At 51.3% G+C, this 22,149-nt stretch overlaps 1 protein-coding gene across 1 annotated transcript in view; it reads right to left on the reverse strand.

Annotated features, from left to right (window-relative positions):
* Nucleotides 1-2,442: 2,442 nt before the first annotated feature.
* Nucleotides 2,443-22,149, reverse strand: part of PAQR5 (progestin and adipoQ receptor family member 5) — a 67,509-nt gene continuing 47,802 nt past the window's right edge. The window contains exons 4-8 of the mRNA XM_054565673.1: nt 19,831-20,036; nt 15,187-15,313; nt 8,044-8,140; nt 5,731-5,872; nt 2,443-2,684 (exon numbers count right to left, since the gene is read on the reverse strand). Coding sequence (XP_054421648.1) covers nt 2,443-2,684; nt 5,731-5,872; nt 8,044-8,140; nt 15,187-15,313; nt 19,831-20,036 — 814 coding nt within the window. The remainder of the gene's footprint in view (nt 2,685-5,730; nt 5,873-8,043; nt 8,141-15,186; nt 15,314-19,830; nt 20,037-22,149) is intronic.

The raw sequence follows: 22,149 nt of genomic DNA on the forward strand, positions 1-22,149 counted from the left end.
CCTGCCCAGCCCCCCATCATCATCCCTTTTAGGACAGTGCCCAGGTCAGCAGCTGACACCCTTGGGAGGGTGGCACATCTCTGAAGTGCACTGAGACATTACGATTTTTTTGAGAACTATATTTAAAAGCTTCTTCCCAGAGAGGTCTTCCACTGACCCACTGCCAACCTTTTTGACTTTCTGGGATGACTTAGGCAAAACGATACCCACTTCAGACTTAATACTTAATGATAATTCATATATTTGAACTCATTCTCACTACACATTAGAAGCTTGTACATCAGTGTAATGCAAAGTGTTATAAAAGTTTAATTTGTAACACTGTCCAAAAATATACAATGGAACTAAGTTTACCAAACTTATAAAAACATTGTGAAACACTGGATCTTATTTTGTTGATTGAAATTTTTCTTTTCATCATTAGGCTTGACAAAATAAACACAACCAAAGATTGAATAATCTAAAAGCCCTTCAGATTAATCACTTGTTATCTTCCAACCATGTCTAAGCTAAAAGAAAAATATGACTGTACTGTTAAAAACAAGAGAATTTGAAAGCCTTCATGTCTTTGGCATTACTAAAATAGGGTATTTAAAGGTTGTTCCTTTTTTTCACTATAAAATTGAAGTTACAGTAAGATGAAACGGAAGCCCACTTACCCTGCTGGAATAAAATTTCACCAGTGATTTGAGATTGTTGCTAAAACACCAAATTTTGTCATTTACAACATTTTGCAATTAATGTATTGATATCAAAAATTTACCATATAATTTTGTCAGGTTACTTTCCCCAGAGGAAGTAAACAGATAATAAAACAAATGAAATCATATTTCTTGATCACTATCATCCAATATAAATTGTTACTTGTCTTCAGAAGATTGGATGATGAGCTATCTACAAGGCCATTCGACCTGGGCCAACTAACCACAAAGGCGGCATTCTAAGACACGGGGGTGTTCCTGAGTCAGCAAAGAGGACGCTGCACAGCCCCTCAGCCATTAGCAAGTGCAGATTAGGGATTGATGGGCCTCGGCTGACAATTGCTTTGCGTCAACATTTCTGTATCCTCTGAAAATACCACGAAATACTGAACTTCAGTAATGTAACAGATGAGAAAATGCTCAGTGTTTCAGTGCTATGAAGAGTAGAAAATGGGGAACACATCCTTAAGTGGTGAGTTGCTAAAAATTACACCAATGAAATCAAAGCTGATAAGCCCAGTCAGTGCCTTCTGGGATTCCTGACACCAGCATTTTTTTCAGGTCTGGCCTGTGGCCCTTCTTCATTAGAGCCACGTGAGGACTTGCTCCAGTGCAGATTCCCTCTCGGGAACCTACATTTTACAGTAGTAAAGCAGAATTTCCTGGGATTTGCCTGGGAGTCTGCATTTGTCACAAGCTCACCCAGCATTTCAGATTCTTGGGGAAGCTTGAAAAATCACCACATTTGACCAACCCTTTGGCAAGGTCTTTAGCATCCTCTGCACATGAACATTAACATTTGCGCATATCTGAAGTGCTGAAGCAACATCAAATGCATGACGTCCCTAAATACAGTGCTGTCATTGATTTAAAAGGTGACCAATAAGCAGGACCAACAGGGATGAACTCAGCCAACTCCCATGGTGTAACATGTTTTGCCTTCATTGCATAATACTTTGCAGCATCCAACAGGCAACAAGAAGTCAGAGCAAAACAGAACACAAGACAAGTGTGGACTTTTAAGAAAATCCAAATACATAGTCCAGAATGCAAATCCATTGACATGGGAATTTGCACTTGGAAGCAAAACAGACCTGAGAAAAAAGAGGGCTCTCTTTCTATTCATGCCCTTCACTAGGTGGGAAAAGAGAGAAGACCCCCTTCTCAATCCAGGTCTCTTTCTTCATTCCGGAATGGCTTTCCAGTCTCCAGTGCTCCCACAGACCCAAGTCCCTCTTTCTAAGGTCCCTTGCCCCCTGACCTTCCTGGCTTATCCTCCTCCACTGTGGGAGCTCTTGGGAGAGGTTTTGCTACATGAAACTCATCAAATGAAGCAAGTTTCATTTTTAAAAAGTAATACTACAAGGGTTGTAAAGCTTAATCTAACTGTTTAACAGTAAAGCTACAAAGTCAGTATGCTCAACCCAACTGTTAAAATAGAATTGCAAAACTTATTTTAAATAAATTTAAAACTCAATGAAATATTAATGATTTGCTTGAACAAGGACTTGCTTGAACCCATGTTCCCCTTTTAAAACCACACATTACAGAATCAGTGCACATTTAGAGAAATTTCCCCCATTAAATGCCTTATTGATACGAACCCACTCAAAAATGCCAAGACACCAATCATTACGAATATTTTAGGCCAGTGTAAGCTGGTACCATACAACTGGCTTGTGGTGGTTAGGATGTTGTAGTTTAATGTTGACATCTGGCACAAAAAAGCTTAGGGTCTGAATCACATTTCCTTTTTATGTGGTTCTGGCTCAGGCATCCGATACAGAGCAGCTGAGAAATAAATTATGTTGCTGAGGCTGAAGATGAGGCACAGAAGTAAGGCTCCGGCTATCTGAGGAAAAGACAGGGCCCCAGAGCTGGCCAGGAGCCATTCCTTCCTCAGGGTCTTGTCCAGAAGTATGGCTTCCATCTGCATGTGCGTAGCCAGGATCACACACACATGGAACAGCTGGTGACTGTGACCTACAGCAAGTATACAAAAGGCCACCAAGATCAGCAATAAAAAAAGGAGAGACTATTGATACACACTATGGCCTGTATTCTAAAGCCATCATGCTGAGTGAAAGAAGCCAGACACGAGAGATACATACTGTATAATTCCATTCATATCACTTGTCCAGAAAAGGCACGTCTATAGAGACAAAATGTTGATTGGTGGTTGCTTGGGGCAGGGGGTGGGCGTGAGGATGAATAGCATATGGGCATGAGGGGTCTTACTGGGGTGATAAAAATGTCCTAAATCTCATTTATGGTGATGGTTGTACAACTTGGTAAATATATGAAAAGTATCATTAAATCATACTTAAAATTAGGGAATTATGTGATATATAAAATAAGCTTCGATAAATTTATTTTTAAAATGTATTGTGAGAAAAATAAAAAGGCCATCAGAGCAAACCAAGTTCACCAGTCCTGTTTTCCACATGAAAAAGTTAGGCATCATGTTCTGCCAAAGGTCATCTTGCAAGAGCCAGTGCGAATGAGCTGAGATTCTGACCTCAGTGCCAAAGAAGAAGCCACCGAAGTCTCTGTTGGCCATTTATGAGGGCGTCCACTTCCTACTGCTCGCTAATCGCAGACATGGCCAGCAGCTCTTCCTCCCCATGGCCTGCAAGACCCCAGCTCACCGGATGCTTTCACAGAGGGTAGGGGGCTCAGTAGAAGGTGCTGGGAGTGGGCAGGGACAAGCGAATTCACTGGTTGATGAGAAAAGGAGACCATTGACAGGGCTGGGGACTGTTTTGGGAGACAACCTTCAGAAACCAGGGGTAAGATGGGAAGACCACATGTGTCATGAGCTGAACTGTCTTCCCTCTTCCATATTCATATGTTGAAGTCCTAACCCCCAACACCTCAGAATGTGACCATGTTTGGAAATGGGGTCTTTTAGACATAGTTAAGTGAAAATGAAGTCACTAGGGCAGGGACCACTGTACCTGGTGTCCTTATATAAGAGGAGACTAGAATGTGGACATACATGTCCAGAGGGAAGCCCACGTGATGAGAGATGAAGGCGGCTGTCTACAGGCTGAAGAGAAAGGCCTCAGAAGAAACCAACCCACTGACACCAGGATCTCAGGCTTCTAACCTCCAGGACTGTGGGGAAGTGAACTTCTGTTGTTTAAGCTGCCCTCTCTGTGGTTCTTTGTTATGGCAGTCCCAGGAGACTAATACAACACAGGAGTTAAGTAAGGATTGTCTTTCAGTAAAAAACAAAGGGTTCAGTGTTGTACCCCAGGACTTAACCAGGAAGGGACCAGTCTGGCCACCTGCACAGCTGGGCAGAAGCAGGGTTGGAAATGAGAGTGCCCCCGCGTGGTCGATGAGTTTCTTATGGCAGGGAGTAGCCCCTGCGAAGAAGGTGTGTTTAAAGGTACCACCCCTGCCTCACTCACACTGTACCAACCGGCTGTGTACAGTTTCCAAAATCTGTGGGTGATGCAGCAAAGTGGCTTTTTGTCCAGCAGAGTCATGCTCTCCAAGGACACAGGGCCAAGCAGAGAGAGGTGGCTAGCTGTGCTCGCCAAAGGAGGCTCAAACCTGTCTCCATGAAAAGCCGGAAGAGCCCTGAGCCCTGGACGTACCGGAAATGCGGCTGCAGCAGGAAGACTGCTTTCAGCAACCCCACCTGCCAGGAATAGGGAGGAGCTTCCTGTGGGCCAACACTAACCAGCACTTCCCACTCGGGCTGGTGGAGGAGTCCCACAGCCAGTGGACTCAGTGATTTAATGATCTGCCATTAACTGCTGTCTGGCGAATTTCTCCCTATAGGGATGTCTTTCTGCTCTGTACCACTAGCCCAAGAGGACAGGATAGAGGTGAAAAAATAAAATGTCACTAAGCCAGGGAGATGGTAAATAAGGCCCAGGGCTGTTTTTCTGGCAGCCCCCAGATTTCATCCACAGTCTCCGCTGCTTCATCCTGCTGGGGCTGGGGCGGTGGGTATGGTTAGTGGGTTCCTGTAGGTGGCCCTGGCCCTCTTGTCTCCCTTCTTTTCTGAAATCTGCTCTAAGCATTTTGTTTGTTGTAATCTTTCCAGCAGGAGAGATTAAGTAAAGATGATAAAACTCTAATCAGGATGAACAAAGCAAATCTGGCCCTGTGTCTTATGTGGGAGGTGATGGAAAAACTACAGACAGAATGGGCTTGGAAGGAAGCGAGGTTCCTGCCCACCGCATGGGTCCCCATGAGAGCTTGTCTAAGGGGCTCCCTTCCCAGCACACGTCAGCCTCACCAGAAGTGACCCCAGGGCCTCCTCCCAGAGCCACGGTGGTGGCGGGGGGGTCGCATTCAGCAGTGCTCGCCCCACTTCCCTAGACAGAGGGGGTGAGGAACTCTACCAACAGGTGTAAACCCTGTGGCTCTGACACCTCCTTGTCACCACATCACTTCTTTAACTTTAGTGAGCTCAGGCTCACGAGAGAATCACACAGCCTCTGAGTGAGCGCTGGGCCCCACCTCCCAAGTTTGTGGTTTGAGATGTCTGGCATAGGGCCCGAGAACCTACATGTTCCCAGGCGACGCCGAAACTGCTGGTCTGGGAACCATACCTGAGAAACCGCCCCTCTACCCTGACTCCTGGCCTCATCGCACCCACCTGAACAAGACAAAGGCAGGAACATTCCCCTTGGCACAGCCCTGCACAGCACCTGGTGCCCTCAGAGCCACGTGTACCCTGTCTTTCCTCTTCCTCCCCAGGGATGCCCTCAGTGGCCATTTAATAATGGGATTTCATATTCTAGGTGATAATTGGACTACCTTGGGCCCAAAGGAATGCTTTCGAGTCAGATCCATCTGCTCTCCCGTCTTCCCTGGCCATTTGCTGGCTACATACATTCTGGATGCTGTGAACTCACACTTGCACTCACCTTGGCCTGCACCTGGAGAACTTCCTGAAGGCCTGCTTCTCTCCCTGCCCCACCTCCCCTCTCCAGCTGCATCACTGGCGCCAGGGATGGGAGCCCTCCTCGGGCTGCAGGGTAACGGCGCAGAGTGACTGCACACTCACCGATGTAGTCGAAGCATCCAGGGGCCAGGCGCTCTGGCAGGTGTGCAGAGTAAAAGAAAGAGGCCAGGAGAGTCATGGCCACGTGCTTCTGGTGGTACAAGGTGGCTTCATTCTGTGCGCTCTCCCCTGGGAACACGAATAGCTGCAGGTGTTTAAAAGAAACATCAGGTCTTGAGAGAGGCCCCCTTCCTTGTCATCACCTGCAGGCATCTTGGCACACGTGTGCGGACTCTGCAGGCCAAGGCCCCCACCTCCTCAGGGCTGTGGCTTGGAAAGGGAACTCTCACGGAAGGTGTGAGCAGAATTCCTACTCTGAGAGGGAGCCGTTGAGATCCAAGGCAATTGTATTTTAATCCCCCAAATGCTCAAGAGAAGCTTTTGAGATAATTACAAAAAGAAAAAAGAAAAAAGGAAGGAAAACAAAAGAGAACAGGAAAGGAAATGAAATGAAAAACCCCAGTAGGTACATTCCTATTCTTTTTTCCTGAGGTAATGTGTAAGTTTAGTAAGAAGTGATCATTTTAGTCCTGGTCGTGTGGCTCAGTTGGTTGGAGTGTTGTCGTACACCAGAAGGTTGTGGGTTCAATCCTAGGTTGGGCGCGTACAGGAGGCAACCAATTGCTATTTCTTTCTCACATCATGTTTCTCTCTCTCGTTCTTCATCTCTCTCTTTCTCTCCCCCCTTCCTCTCTCTCTAAAATTTATAAATATATCTTCAGGTGAGGATTAAAAAATACATTAAAAGAGAAGTGATCATTTCACATTTGAACTCACTTCTAACCAGCACATCCCCTGAATGGATACTCCTAACTAAGACTTCCAGGTTTAGCAATTCCTCAAAGGCCTTCTGAGTCATCAAAAAGTATTACTTATAGCCATGATACTGTTTCAGAGTTAAGTATAGTTTTTGTGTTATTGTTATAAATAACCACAGCAGCCACCACCCTCATAGGGCACAAGGCCAGGCCTTTTGTTTGCATCATTTCATGGGCATCTCAACAATTGCCGTAAGGCAGATTCTATTTCCCCATTTTGCAGATGAGGAAGCTGGGCTAGGAGGTGACCTGCAAACCACTAATGAGAAGTGAAGTCAGGATCTGGATCCAAGCAGACTGATTCCAGAACCCGTGTGCTCGTCAACATCACCATTTAGGGTCAGGCCTCCCTCCGTACTGCCCTCTGCAGCTGTGTGCCAGGAGCCCATTGTGCTGGTCATAACGCAGAACCTCAGCTGTGCGGTTTGGTGGTACGTGGGACCTGCTTGGTCTCTTTGCTCTAGTTTCCTGTGCATGGTCTGTGTCCCCAAGGAAGGAATGAAGGGGAATGGGCTGCGCCCCCATCTCTGGGTCTCTCCAAGGCCCACACGAGTGAAGCACAGGGTACGCAATCAGCGTTCAAGCTGGGGGAGCCCCTCTGCCCCTCCCCTTCACTCCTTGGCACTGCCATCTCGGTGGCCGGCACCGGGCCCACAGGCTGCCTCGGGGAGGGGAGTGCTACTCACTGGGCTCTGACCGTGTGGCAGGCATCGCTGAGCCCCACCGCTCTGCTGTTTTGACTAATCCCTCTACCCGCCGGGGAAGTGGGGGATGTTAGTCCCATTTGCAGATGAAACTGAGGCTCAGAGAGGTTATGTGCACTGTCTAAGGTCACACAGCCAGTGAGCAGTGGGACTGGGATTTGAACTCAGGCCCATCTGTTTTGAGAGTGCATGGACTTCCTTCCTTCCATTCTTTCCTCCTACACCCTCTTATTTTGTGCTCTCCATGTAATTCCCCTCTTTCCTTTAAGACCTTCTTTTCCCATCATTACTATTAATACATTCATTGATGATAATATTTAATAATGCTCTCTGGGGACTCTTGCTGCCATCTCATGTGACCCTCCCACAGCCTGGTGACGGCAGGTGTTACCATGCTCATTTCACAGATGAGAAATCAGGGCACAGAGATGATGGATAACTTGCCCGAAGGCTCCAGTGAGTCAGTGTTAGACATTTGTCTTCAGAGCCTATTCTCCTGGCCACTCCACTAAGCCCCAGGCTGCCTCCCGTGCCCAGCCCTCTGCCACTGATTGCTCCTGAGCCCCCAGGCAGTGCCCGTGGCTGGCACGGCTCCTGTGGTTCCTCAAGGCCTCTGTGTCACGCTGTCTCCTAACTACTCTGCAAGTGCCAATAGGGAAGCACCCGGGCCTCCACTCCTGTGTGTCCTATGGTGACCAGCATGGCGCTCTGACCCCCAGGAGCTCAGGGAACAACTGGCCCCCTACTGCCACCAATGGGCGGAGGAGGCGGTGCAGGTGGAGCAGGGCCCTTACCCTGTAGAAGATGGGGAGCGAGTCCCAGGTGTAGGGATAAGCAAATGCGAGGACACGGAGTATCTTACAGAGCCTGGGCTGCTGGAGTTCCAGAAACCTAGATCGGGGACAAAAGGGTTGGGGAGAAATGGGAATGAAAAGGGTGTCAGTAAATTACACACAAATGCAAAGTAAAAATAACCAAGGGCGAGCTGCCCAATGGGAGGTGAGCATTTCTGTACAACCTCCTCCAGCAGCTTCTCCTCCAGCCTTTTCCTTCCACCTACCTCCCACCTCCCATGGGTGTGGTTCAGTGTCAGAGGTGACAGGATCTCAGGGGAATCTGTCCCCCAGGACCATGAGAAGCCATGGTACCCAGACAACACCAGCGAGGAGTATTCGGCAGGAGCCCTTCAAGCACCAAGTTATCTAATTGCCAAAGAGCCTTTTAGAAAGCAGTGACCACCAGACCAGGGAGACGTGTGGGCGTGGGCGGCCGCAGTGGCCCAGGCCCCTAGGGCGAGCACATCTGTGAAGGTTGAGATGCCCAATTAGTCAGAGTCACCAAGGTGATTACCGCGCAGAAGCCTTGCTTCAATTAGGTGTTTAATCACTCTGAGGAATTCCTAAAATATTTAATGCCACACACAGGGATGCTATTGGCCCGGGGAAACTGAGTCAATGAGGTTTTTCCTTCTCTCCTTATCACCATCCTCACCCACTTCCAACCCAAAGACAAGTGAGGTCAACATTAACATGCACTGTGCTGATTGTCACAGACAGGCAGGTCCTCCGGGATGGAACAGGACAGGGCCTCGGCTGACCTGGGCCTGGCCTGGAGCCGGGGCAGCAGCTAAGGGTGGGAGGAGCAGACCAGCACAGATGGCAGAGAGGGCATGGGAGGGGCAAGGAGAATGCCCGCGCAGAGCCACAGCTCTGGACTGGGGCTCAGGTACAGGACTGCTCATGCACCTGGGACAGGTGGCGGGGCAGGTGCCCGCTTCAGTACCGCGGTGTGTTGTGGAGGGCTGGGTCCTCCCTCGGTGCCCACAGGGCTGCACAGGTGATGTGCAGGCCAGCATGCCAAGGCTCATGGGGCATCTGTTCTGGTGTGTTCTGTAGGACGATGGAGGCCCTCGGCCCTCTCAGCCTTCCCCACTCTTCTGACCACTGTCATGCTCTCCCGAGGGGACAGGGTTTGTGCCCCGCCACCGTGCCTCACCTCTGCTCCCCGAAACCTCTTGCCCAGCCCACAAGCCTGCACCTTCTCCCCCAGACAAGGTCTGTTGCTCCCCCGAGCCCAGGTCCATTTTCCCCAGCCAGGTTGTCCACGTGCCCTATAAGCCGGTGCAGGTGCCTGATCAGTACCCGTTGCTGCCCATATCCTTAGGCGTGGGACATGGCAAAGACTCCCTCATCTGCCTCCTGGGTGATTGGCAACCTTCTCAAGGGCTGGAGCTGGGTTTGCCCAGGTCTGGATTTCCCGAATGCAGCTCAGAAGCATGTGTGAGGTCCTGGGCAGAAGACACAGTCTGCCAGGCTGTGTTTGCCGAGCCCTCAGGGCAGCCGAGCACGGGGATCTCTGTTATGGGACCTGAGAAGCCTCACAGACTCCAGAGACAAGCTCCAACTTCACTCGAGCTCACTGGCATATCTGTCCTTCTTTCCTGGCCCTGCTCATAAAGCAAAAAAGCACACGGCAGCACACAAAGTGGAGAAGAAAGAGAAGCTCAAGGAGAGGGAGGAAGAGAAATAAGGGACCTCAGTTCATCATCGCCCCAAACAAGAACCCCAGCCTTGGAGTAAACCACAAACCCCAGGATAGGTGGAGCAGCACAGTGCCATGACCTCGCATGCAGTGTTTGACCTGGACAGCCTGGGTTCGAATCCTGCCTCTGCCCTTCATGACCGTGTGACTGCAGGTCATGTAACCTTTGTGCACTTCAGAATCCTTGTGTGTAACAGAAACAACAACTGTATCCCCTCACGGGCTTGCCGCGAAGATGTGATGAAATGATCAAGAAGCTTGTAACTGTGCATAGCACAGAGTGACACTCACTAAATGGCAGCTTTTACAACAAGGTGTGTCATGGGACCCATTCTCTCTACTTTCCCATCTTGTAGCCACGTTGTACAAGAAAATAAAACAAGACGGAACAGACTGGTACTGGGTGATTTGTCTAAAGACAGATGACTAATCAGAAGCAAAGCTAGGATTTAAACCCAGGGCTGTCTGGCTCCCATCTCACACCCCCACCCTCCAGCAGGCTGAGCAGGCCTCAGAGCACCACCCAGCCTTTGTTTGTCCTTACCTAGGCCCCTCTGCCCCAGGGGGCAAACCGAACATAACCCCTCGACCCCAGGAGCCAGGGCAGGTCTCAACAGCCTCCTCATCTCCCCTGGCAGATCCAGTCAACCACAGCAAGCCCACTCCCTCCATCCCCACGCACTTCCACCCCGTCCTTCCTGGGTTAAGAGGGGCTCCCTGTGAAAGCATGCTCTTTCTGCGGCCACTTACACAGGAAGAAAGCTGGCTCTGGTTGGTGAGGGCCATCTCCCAAAGCATGAATTTTCTGTGACTTGAGACAACATTTCAACCAGCCCGATAAAGTGCTTTCCCAGGGGCAAATGAATCAGCCTCTCCGACTGCAATGCTGAGTCTACAGGGGAAAAAAGGAGAAAAAGCAGAACAGAAGAGAGACAGCAACAGAGAATAAAAAGCAGAAAGGCCAGCAGCCACAGAGAGGGGCCTCCCACTACCAAGGTGCAATTCCAGGCCAGGCCACAGGGTGTCGCCACAGTCAGAGATTCTGCCGGGGAAGGGCCAGAGCCACAGGCTCCTGCAAAGCAAGCACTCCACGCCTCAAAGCCCCGCCTGGCAAGGCAGTCCCTGCACCCTAGGGTTGAGGGCCAATTTGCAGGGAGTCAGGCCTCCTCTGCCTAGAACCAGGAAACACCAGATTTCAGGAGAAGGCTTCATCAAGAGGGGACCGATGACTTACCAGCCTGTTTTAAAACCTGATCATTCTTGTTGCAACAAAGCCGGAAGGACTTGCCAGTGAATTCTGGAATTAGTGCTTCAAACTAGTGGGCCTTCGGAAACACCATGCTAATGCTGAGGGTGTGCGCGTGCGTGGGTGCGTGCATCGTTACGGCTGTTTTATTGTTGTCTGGGTGACGCTGCAGGGGCGTGGACATTTCCACGTGCTGGCCCTGGCCCTGGTGGCATTTTGTCATCTGGCTGAGCCCCCTGACCTCCAATGTGCCTTGAGAACTACTGTCTGCCGAGCCTACTGTTTCCAGCTCTGACCTCCACACCCCCGCCCAGGCCCCTCCTCGCGGCTCAGACTTGCCACGGCACCAGGCCATGGTGTGGCTCTTGTGGGGATGACAACCCCTTTCTGTTCCTTACAGCGCTGACCACGAGGCATTACACAGAGCAAATACTGTCAAATAAACCCCCAAAGGCTGAAGGCTTTGGACGGATAACGAGGAAGGTCCCTACAGTGACTTGCGATGCACAGAAAACCCTGTGTAACCCCTAAGGGAGTGGCACCTTCCTGGGCTCTTGGGTGGTCCGCAGGCAAGAGCAGGCTGGGCCTCCATCACCCCACCTGGCTCTGAGAACCATGGAGAGGTCACACATCCCTTCATTTCCCCTCTCAAATGCTACAGAACAAGGAAGCAATTTTCTGGAACATGTTCATTTGAAATAAATTCCATGGTAATAAGGACCAAAAACCCAGCCAGGGGAGTCCACAGTTCTCTGTGCGGGGATTTACCTTAAGGATAAGGTAAATGTGTACTGTGATGGAATGAATGGCATTTAGACTGTGATATTCTTGTGAGCATGTGACTACGTGGAAAGCTACTAACAGGCTTCACAGTCTCCTGTTGTGCTCAGGGAAGGAGAAGGTGGTTGGTTTTTCACGGCTCCTGACCATACCATAGACTAAAGGAGCAGGAGGGAGAGGCAGGAGAGAAATCTTGGAAAAGACACCGGCGTAGTTGAAGGCCCAGGCCAGAAAGAACCGGAGGACGTCTTCTCAGATGCCCTTGCCTGAGGTGTGGACACCGATGCCCAGAGGGGCAGTGATGGCCACATAGCACGTCTGTGAAATCCGGGAGATGGCCCTCACCCTCCTCTCTACCTGCTTCTCCTGAAGTTAATCAGGGCCAGAGTCACTCGCTGCCCTTGTCATTCTTTTCACTCCTCAAATATGGAAGACAACGAAGACAGGGATTGAAAACAAAGAGGACAGGCCTTGTAAGATCAGGGAGGCCACCAACGCGGAAAGGAAGAGGACAGGGGAGGAGGAAGCCTAAGGGCCTGAACAATGGGACATGCCGCTCTACCTCTGGCTCAGAGAATGTGGAGTTTGCCCCCTTTCTCCCCTTCTGTTCCAGCACAGCCCCCTCGCCTGTGGTTAACACACTTGAGAGCCCCTCAGGATCACAGGGCCAGTCCCCACACAAGGGGCACTTCAAATCCCCAGCCACCTTTGGGCCCCTCTCTAGCTGCTCTTTCCCTTCCAGCCATGTGGGCTCTGGCAGCTCTGAAGCCCCCTGCTGCCTCCCAGTCCAGTCCCATCCCCTCCGGCCCCCCGATCCTTGACCAGGCTGTTTGCTGTGTCCACAGGTCCTCCTCTCCTCTCCAGCTTAAGTGGTTAGCCTCCCTCAGAACTCAGTCCTAATGCCACTTCGCAGAACCCTGGTTATCCACGCGGGGGCCATTTTGTAGTATCATTATTTGTTTATGCTACATTCTGTAATGCTGCACTTTAAAGGCTATTTCCCCAGGGGGTTGCAGCCTGCCTCTCTGAAGGCACGAGGCGTTCTCTGAGGGCAAGGACTGTGCCTCACACCTGGTATCCCCAGATCTTAACGCGATGCCTGGAACATGGCAGGCATGTAAAACATGTTGAGTGACTGGTTGGTTGGATAGATGGACAGATGGAAGGGTGGACGGGTGGGTAGGTGGCTGGATGGATGGATAGATGGTTAGATATATCGATGGATATTTGGATAGATAGGTGGATGGAATAGCCATAGATGTGCTCATAAATAACCAGGGATAATTCATTCCACTGACAAAGGAAAATCCCCCAAACATGGGCATTCAAGAGGTTCCCAGCCAACTGGCCCTGCCAAACAAGTTTGTCCAAAGGCACTGGGCTTGCCCCACGCAGAACACCCATTCACTGTATCTGAACAATCGGGGGTGGGGTGGGGGGCTGCTGGCTAGAAGGAAACAGTCTACCCTGGTGGCTTACAGGTAACTCGGAAAGCTTTAGGGAAAAAAAAAGCAGCAGCAAATGTCCCAAGGATTTGCCCTGGGAGTTCATGGGAAGGCGGTCCTAGGTCCTGTGCTCTGGGACCACTCCTCCCACTGCCACAAAGCCTTCCCTCAGCCCACAGTGCTTTCTGCCCTTTGATCCTAAATTCCAGACACCAGGGCTACGTGGCCCTGCAGGGGCTAATCCGACAGGAGAGGGACTAGTCCCAGGACCAGATCCAGGTGTGTCTGGGTCCCTGGGCCTGGCCCTCGGTGAGCCTGTGCACCCAAGCACAATGCCTTGCAGGTATGCTTCACCTCTCTTGAGTGGTTTTTGGCATCCTTGTTACTTTTCTATGTGTGTTACTCCTTGTCTCCCCCAAGGCAGGGACCCGCCCTCCTCTCTCCATCAGCTCTGTGGCCCTCCCAGCTCCGGCCTGGCACTTCAGAAAGAGCTTTTAATCACCAGTGTCCTTGAGGGATGGGGAGATAAGGAAGGAAATAATCACCCCATGACATCTGATTCTATTTCTTACTCTGTGGAGAGACCCTATCTCCTTACAGCTTTAGGGGAGCTTTGTGATTTCCAAGAAGAAGGAAGAGAGAGTTTATCCCCAACTCCTATGCCCAGGCCTTTCCACAGGGTGAAGCAACACAAAACCCGATGTGGAGACTGCGCCTAGAAACGAGATGTTCACAGAAAGCAACTGCACGCTCCAACCTGTCCTAGGACAGGTAAGTGGAAGGCATGTTAGGGCAGGTATTCCTGTGCTGGTTTAAGAATCTACCTTTCCATTCTTGAAGAAAACCAGTTTGTCAAGTTTGTGAACTTGACCTACCTCTTGGGTACCATGAAACATAAATGTCACCCAAAGAAAGCTGGAGTCAAATCATGGTGAGGTTGCAGCGGCACCTTCTCCCTCCCCGTTTTCTCCTGCTGGGGGGTGGCGCACGGTGGAGGCCACAGCAGTCCTTTGAGGACTGCAGTTTAACAGGGAGACGCGGACCAGTTCACGGGAATCTCAGGAGGGGGACTGACGGTAGATGTGACCTGTCAGCCGACCTTGGCACCACTGAAGCACCCAGCACCCCACCCCAACATCTTCTAGAAGGACTATTGTCCTGACACCACCATTTGAGAGGTTTCCTAAGTAATTTAGGGAACTGGTGCTTTGGGGCAGTCACTTTTACAAAGGGCTAGATAGAGTAGTTACCCTCAAAACAATGTCTCTGGCTCTCATTCCAATAAGCTTTCTTGAGTGAAAGGGGGAACAATCGAGGGAATTAGCGTGAGCTGGGTGTGGCTCATGGCCGCGGGGCTTCCCCTTCCAGCCGCGTGGGCTCTGAAATATCTGACATGGGAATACCATCTGCCACCCATCATGCATATACAGAGGAGGGACCACTCAGTAAGCACAGCAGACTGCCCGTCTATGCGGTGCTCCTCTGGCCAGGCCTGCACTAGGTGTTCTGGGTACATATGTACTTTACCTATAATCCTTACATCCATCTCACAGGGTGGATGTTGGCCCCATTTTAGGATGAGCAAACTGAGGGTCAGGAGGATAAGCAACTGTCTGACAACAAGATGAGCTACATAATTTGCAAGGCACGGTACAAAGCGGGACCGTAGGGCCCCCTTGTTCAAAAGTCATTAAGAATTTCAGGACAGCAATAGCAGACCACCACACCAAGAGTGGAGCCCTCTGGATCATGGGGCACTGAGCCACTACACAGGTTGTGTGCCCACAAAGCTGGTCCTGTCCAGCCACAGGAAGTCCATATGGAACTGGACTTCCGAACGCCTCTTGCACTGTCCCCTCCCACAGCCCGTGGAAATGCACACAAGGCCCCCTCCCCATCCTATCTGAGACACAGCAGCCAGGTACCTGGAGTAGCAGGAGAGGCCCGTGCTGACGATGGTGTTCAGCACAGCCAGCGTCAGGTAGTAGTCACGGAAGGCGGTGCACACCAGGGAGTCAGGGAACGAATATGCACCGTAGGCAATGGCTGAGCCTGGGGAAGAAAAATCAACCTTGGGCAAGAGGCCACTACTTGACACTGTCTGACCTGGTCGGGAAGGCCAACCCGAGCATGTGGCAGAGCCTCATCACCCCCACTGACCACGAGCAGTCCCGCTGCTACACCCTCGCGTGGGCCATCACCCCCGCCCGAATGCCCGCCTCTCCTCTGCCGACCCAGATCCTAGCCCGAGAATTTACACTGCTCCACAGGCTTTGCATATATTAATTCACATAATCTTTTTAAAAAACTTACTGATTTGGGGGTAGGGGGGTGGAGAGAGAGATGGATTTGTTGCTCTATGTACTTACCCAATCATTGGTTGCTTTCTGTGTGTGCCCTGATCAGAGATCCAACCCACAGCCTTGACAGATGGGGACAACACTCTAAGCAACTGAGCTGCCCAGCCAGGAACTCACATAACCTCTACAAAGCACAACCTGGCACTTACCACCACATTAAAGATGATGAAGCGGAGGCACAGAGCAGTTTAGTAACCCACCCAGGGCACACAGCTAGAAAGCAGCAAAGCTAAGCTTTAAGCGCAGGGCAATTTCAGCAACAGTCCCTGCTTTTAACTACATGCCATGGTCCATGGTGACACTCAGTATGGTAGCTTTGCTGTGAGGGTACACATGCCATCTGCCTGATGGCACAAGGTGCTCCTCACGGAAAGATCAAGGTGCAGGGAGGAAGGACCATTGCTGAGAGGAGGCGAATCATTCCGCAGGATGCAGGCCCCGCCAGTAGAGGGGCTGGATGCGAGAGGCTAGCCTCGGGTGTTTTGTTTTCGGTTTTGGCGTCTGTGAGAGAAGGGCTAACTAAGGAACTTCATGAGATCTGTCTGCTGCAGCTTTTATCTGAAAGAACAAGGAGATCCCTGTTTGGAGACCTAGATCAGGTGGCCTCTCCAGGCATCCTCACCTGCTGAAGGAGCCGGGCAGCCTTCTGGGAGGGGCAGCCACAGGCCATCAGCCCAGGGCCTGAGGGGTCAGGCCTTAGGTCGCCTGTTATTCCAAAGACAGAGAACTTGGAATTCAAGTTCAAGGCTGCCACAGGGCTCAGGGCCACACAACTTCTGCCTCCGATCCCATTTGACAGATGGAGTCTAGTGAAGCCAACTGGTGTTCGCAGGGTCACATGGGCAGAAAGGACCTAGAACTGCCACCTTCTGGTACAATATTTCCCACTCTGGCAGGCCACCTGCGGGGTTTCAGCTGGGAACTCCTCTGAGGGACACGCTCCCTTCTCCACCTGACACTAGACCAGGGCGCATTCGCTGTGTGCATGCTGTCTGGGGCCCAGGTGCCAAGATCCGTGGGTGGCACAGGAGCGAGGAGCCTCAGACCCTGCCAGGAACTGCAGTGAGAAGCAAACTGGACCAGAGCCTCCAGGCAGGTTGCAGTGTGAGGTGGGTGTTCCAGACAGGTGGGCGTACAGCCCCGGGGCTGGTGTCGGAAGCTGCCTTAGAAGGTGGGGAAGTCTGTCAGGGGCCTGCGGGTAGGGAGAGCTTCCCAGGGAAGCAGGAGATGGTGCTGGACGCCAGACTATGGAAAGTGAACTTCACCTTTCAGGAAATCGGGAGCAACCAGAAGGTTTCTTTTTTTTCTACATATATATTTTTAGATTTTATTTACTTATTTATTTTAGTGAGAGGGGAAGGGAGGGAGAAAGAGAGGGAGAGAAACATTGACATGAGAGAAATGTTGACTGGTTGCGTCTCATACACGCCCCAACGGGGGACCGAACCTGCAACCCAGGCGTGGGCCCTGACCGGGAACCGAACTGACAACTTTTCGCTTTGTGGAACGATGCCCAACCCACTGAGCCACGCCAGTTGGGCCTCTTTTCTTAAAAAAAATTTTTTCATTACAGTTTACATTCAATAGTATTTTGTATCAGTGTCAGGTGTAACCGGAAGGTTTCTGAGTGGGGATGACGGTGAAAGTGCAAAGATGGCGTAGAGGGAGGAGCAGCTGGAGATCAGGGGAAGCGGGAGCAGAGCCGCTGCCCAGGGACCCAGGGTTTCTGGAGGGTGGAGAAGCGTGTGGAGGGCAGGCGGCTGTAGACACGGAGCTGGTGTCCCAGAGGAACCCGCAGGCTCTCTCAACCACTGGGCTTCCCTTTCCTGTTTACTGAACGCCCATGTCAGGCACTGGGCTGCTGGCTGGAAGGCCAAATGTGAAAGCTACACGTCTGTCCTCTGGGAGCTATTCCCGGCGAGAAGCAGAGATGCAGGGACCACTGACAAGGCTGGGGACGAGAGCTGCATGGAGGTGGGTCCAGCCCCGGGGCCCTGGCTCTGCCATTGACAAGCTGTGTGACCCGGGCCACTGACCTTCACTGGGCCCCATTACTCTCGCCTATAGTGTGGGCACAATGATGGTCCCCACCTCAGGGGACTGCGGTCTGGGTACCTAGATCACCATGGTAATGGCTACCCTCCCATGTTTCTGAAGTGTTAGGCACTGTCCAAAGTGCTTCACTTCCCAAATGTGTTTAATCTTCACAACACTCCCATGAGGAAGACATTGTGCCAATTTCGTGGATGAGAGAATTGAGAATGAAGAGCTTAAGAACTTTGCCCAAGAGCATAAACTATTAGGCATGGTGACAGGAGGGCCACCAAGCATTGTGTTACGCCACCCCTTGGTGGTGTGTGTCAGGTGCTCAGCTCAGAGCCTGCCTCGTGCTGATTACTCCAGTATGCCCGCCCTCGCCATAGTGAGTCTGGGCAGGCGATCCGGGGCTGTGGGAGCTCCCGAACTAAGGGGTTTGGACTTCATCCCAGGCAGGAGGGAGCCCTTAAAGGTTTTAAGTGGGAGGGGTCCCCTGGTCAGAGGTGTTGTAGAGACCTCCCCCGGGCAGCTGGGTGGAAATTGGGTTTGGGGGGCAGAGAGGGGATTGTTGTAACATGCAGCGGGGAGGCATGAGGAGCTGAGCCACGCCAGTGGGGCAGAGCTCGTTTGAACAATATGACGACACTCAACTGAATATGCCGATCAGAGAGGACAGTAGAAGTGGGATGCGCTGGTGCAAGAGGGAGGGGGAACGGAGGGTTACTTACAGATTTCTGACTTGGAGGCAGGGCTGGGGAGACTGAGGACAGCCTAGGTCATAGCACGAGGGATGGAGCTCAAGCAAGCAGTTTAAAGTAGAGATGGGGGCTGGGGGCACCGCCCCCAGATGTGTTGGGGGATGGTGTGGCACTGAGGAGATCACCCAGGGAGCTGGGCCATGTCAGAGCGGAGGGGGCCGGTTCTGAGCTCACCCACATACGGAAGAGCGCTGAGAAAGGCCAGCCAGCAAAGGAGATGGAGAAAGGGGAGGGAGTGATGCACCAGGGGCCAGGGAGAGAGGGGGGCTTTGAGGAGCACAGGGGGCCCCTGCGTCCACGGCTGGAGAGAAGAGTCCACAGAGCTGCACGGATCCCAACGAGTCAGGAAGAGGATGGGGCCTCAGCAACCAGTTTTAGTGAATGGAGCGGGCTGGGCAGCAGAGCACTGAGGAGTGGGAGGCGAGGCAGTAAAGACCCTGTGTGCATGTGTGTGCATATGTGTATTATGTGTGTATATATGTGTACATGTGGTATGTCTGTGTGTGTGTCTATGTGTAACTTGTGGAGAAAAAGAGGAAATGGGATAGGGATGGGGTCCTCATGTACCCCCTCTTAGAGAAGAGAAGACAATGCCATTGCTTTCCTACCTAGAGCAGGACCAGGAGGGAGAAGAGGCTAGAACTGGGAGGCAAAGGGACAGATGGATGCCCACAATGGTGGAGAGGAGAGGAGACGGCAGGAGGGGACATCGTAGTTAAAGGAAAACATAAGAAGGTAGAAGTGTCAACACCCAACCTCACTAGCTTGGGGTTCTCCACTCTGTTCCTGTGGCACTTTGAGAAAATCACTCCTCTCAGCCTCTGGACACATGGGGTTCAGGACCACTCCACTTCTCTGCCAGACACAAGGCAGACCGGCACTGATGTGTGCGTTGGCCCACCCTGGCCTGTGAGAGCAGATTGTTAGTTTCAGAGAACTTGCGAGCCCATTGTTAGACACGGCCATTGTTAAAAGTTAACTGACGTAAACTTACAATTAAGTAAGTCATATTAACAAAAGTAATAACTATTCAATTAATCCATCACTGTGTTAGTATAGAGGAATTACTACGTCATGGTGTGCTACTATGTCTCTCTCCCCACTCCTGTGTTCAGTGACATCATGGTGGTGGCTTGAAGTCTGACAACATATGGGAGTATTTATACGACAAATCAGCAAAGGCCACAAATCAGGGCTTTTGTCCCCAGAGAACCAGTTGTTGAGTATTGCCAGCACATCTTTGGGAAGATTATAAAGTTGCTTATAAAACACTCATTGGGAACCTTGATGGGGCACTGCATTCCTGCAACCCTTCTCAAGCCCACCAAAGCCCTGGTGGTGACCCCCGCTCCCAGGAGAAGGGGCAGATGGCTCAGTTCTGGCAGAGGAAAGTTGAGAGCAAGAACTCACGTACCCAGGCTGAAGAGGTTGACAGCGCCATAGTCCAGGAAGTAGCAGATGTGTCGGGCATTCTTGGACATGGAGCTGAAGGTGTGTGCACAGCTGGACACAAGGGGGTACACGCAGCTGGTGCTCATGTACACAAGCAGAGGCCAGGAGTAGCTGTCATTCTGGACATCTATCACAAGCAGTGCAGTCACAAACCTCCACATGAAGAACCTGGAACACATCATGGCCCACTCAGTCCCTGTGGCTGGGGCTCCTCTTATTTTCCCCTCCTGACTATCTTCTACCTTCTGCTCCCCTGGGATTGCCAGTCCCTACAAGTTCTCACTTTTGTGAAATGCTGGGAGCAAGGGAGGGTGATTATGGCCCTTTTTTAGTTGGAAATAAGCAGAAGGGGCAAAAAGAGAGTCTTTTATTTAGTCTAGTCCTCTCTCCCTGTTTGTGATGACAGATCCCTCTAACAGCATCTTGCCAAGTGATTCTCCAGCCTCAACCTGCATGCTTCCAGGGATGGGGCGCTCACCACCTCCTAAGATAGTTCTGAGTGTTAGAGAGTTCTTCATTGAGCTGCCACCTGTCTCCCTGGAGTCTCTCTCCATTTGATCAGCCCTAATCCTTCCAGACAGAACTGTAGAAAACAAGCCCATCACATATCTTAAGGCAGTCTTCATAACCCCTCCCCACCTCTTTGAACTTCACATGAAATAACCCCAGTGCATTCAACCATTCCTCCCAGGATCCACATTTGACCTGGTCACCATCTCTGGGGTTTGTCTGTGTCCCCCTTACAGAAGGCTCCTCAATCAGAAGCCATCCCCCAGGCGAGGCCCCGAAAGTCCAGTGACTAGCCGGATGTTTTCCGCCCTTCCCTCCCACACTATTCTTCCACTAACACTGCAGTCACTTTTCTGAGTGGCCAAGGCCCGTGCTGAGTCTCAGATGAGCCTGGGTCTCTGGGCTCCATCTCCACACAGCAATACTGCACACTTCTGCATCAGATCTGCCTAACCCCACGCAAGAGGGTCCTCTCTCCCAACCTGCCCGCTTCCACCATTAAGGAGCCAGACCCCTTCCCTTGAACTCTCCCAGAGAAGGAGACTACAAGGTTTTCATACAGGAACCCAAAGGGCATCACTAAATCCTCTGGTTGTACTTGGGATCTTTTTCATCCTGTTCCAGCGGAAATGAAGCTTCAACTATTTGCTGTTTCTCAAAACATATCCTTTGATCACCTCGATATTATTCCCTAGTGTCTTTTCCTTAGGGCGTCTTACTCCCAGCTCTCCCGAGCCCTCCTGCTACTCTGCGTAGTTCAGCCGGGCCTGGCCGTGCAGGCCCGCTCAGCTGTCAGACGGCTAAGCAGTCATCCCACAGGGTCTGCCCACAGGGCTCAGGCCGCACAAACCAGGATGGTCAGGTCAGCACGCAGGGTGTCCAAACTTTTGGTGTCTCTGGGCTACGCTGGAAGGAGAATTGTCTTGGGCCACACATTAAATACATTGCAAAATGTAATCACAAAATAATTTCATCATGTTTTCAGTAAATTTATGATTTTGCATTCAGCCGCATTCATAGCCATCCTGTTCTGCATGCAGCCCGCGGGCCACAGGTTGGACACCCCTGCTAGCGGCTCAGACTTTAAAACAGCCTGAATCACCTGTGGTTCATCCATAAAATGGACCGTATGCAGCTGTTTCAAAGCCTGAGAGGCTGTGGTCAGGGCTCCCCAGGGAAGCAGAGCAGGGGAAGAGGGGCAAAGGGAAGAACTAGGCTCTGGGCGACGGACATGTCACGGGTGCCCCTATTTCTAGAAGAGCTCCGGGGGGATGCACGAGAAGCAGGTCACCTGGCAGCTCCAGGGAGAAGAGGGGCCAGGGGAGACGGTGACTCTGTTCCCTTCTGCAAGTTATCATTTGTTAGCATTTAGACTTTTTGCTAACAAATGATTTTGCTAAGTAAGGTTTACTTACATTCAATATGACAAACAGCCTCCTTGGGCAGGATCTCGCTGCCGCCCCGACCAGTCAGCAGGATGTAGGCTTCCTTACAGATCGCCCTAGTGCACCACAGGCCTGAATGCTCTCTCCTCCCCCGGGAAGGTTTCGGGCACGTTTCCCTGCATTGTGGCTCCAGGTTGGTCTCTGCCTTTATGGAGCACGTTGCCTTCTATGGGCCCATCTCAACCTGCGCACGCTCTGGGTCCCTCAAACTCTGTTGGCTTCTCAACATGATTTGGAGGGGAGTCCAAGGACCAGCCTGTGCTCTGACAGTGTAATGTATGCAAGCCACCCCCCTTCTCTGGGCCACATCTTTGTCTGCCCATGGC

This window comes from Pteronotus mesoamericanus, unplaced genomic scaffold (assembly GCF_021234165.1).
Source record: "Pteronotus mesoamericanus isolate MK-2021 breed Mesoamerican mustached bat unplaced genomic scaffold, CSHL_Meso_final contig_164, whole genome shotgun sequence".
NCBI classification, from domain to species: Eukaryota; Metazoa; Chordata; class Mammalia; order Chiroptera; family Mormoopidae; genus Pteronotus; species Pteronotus mesoamericanus.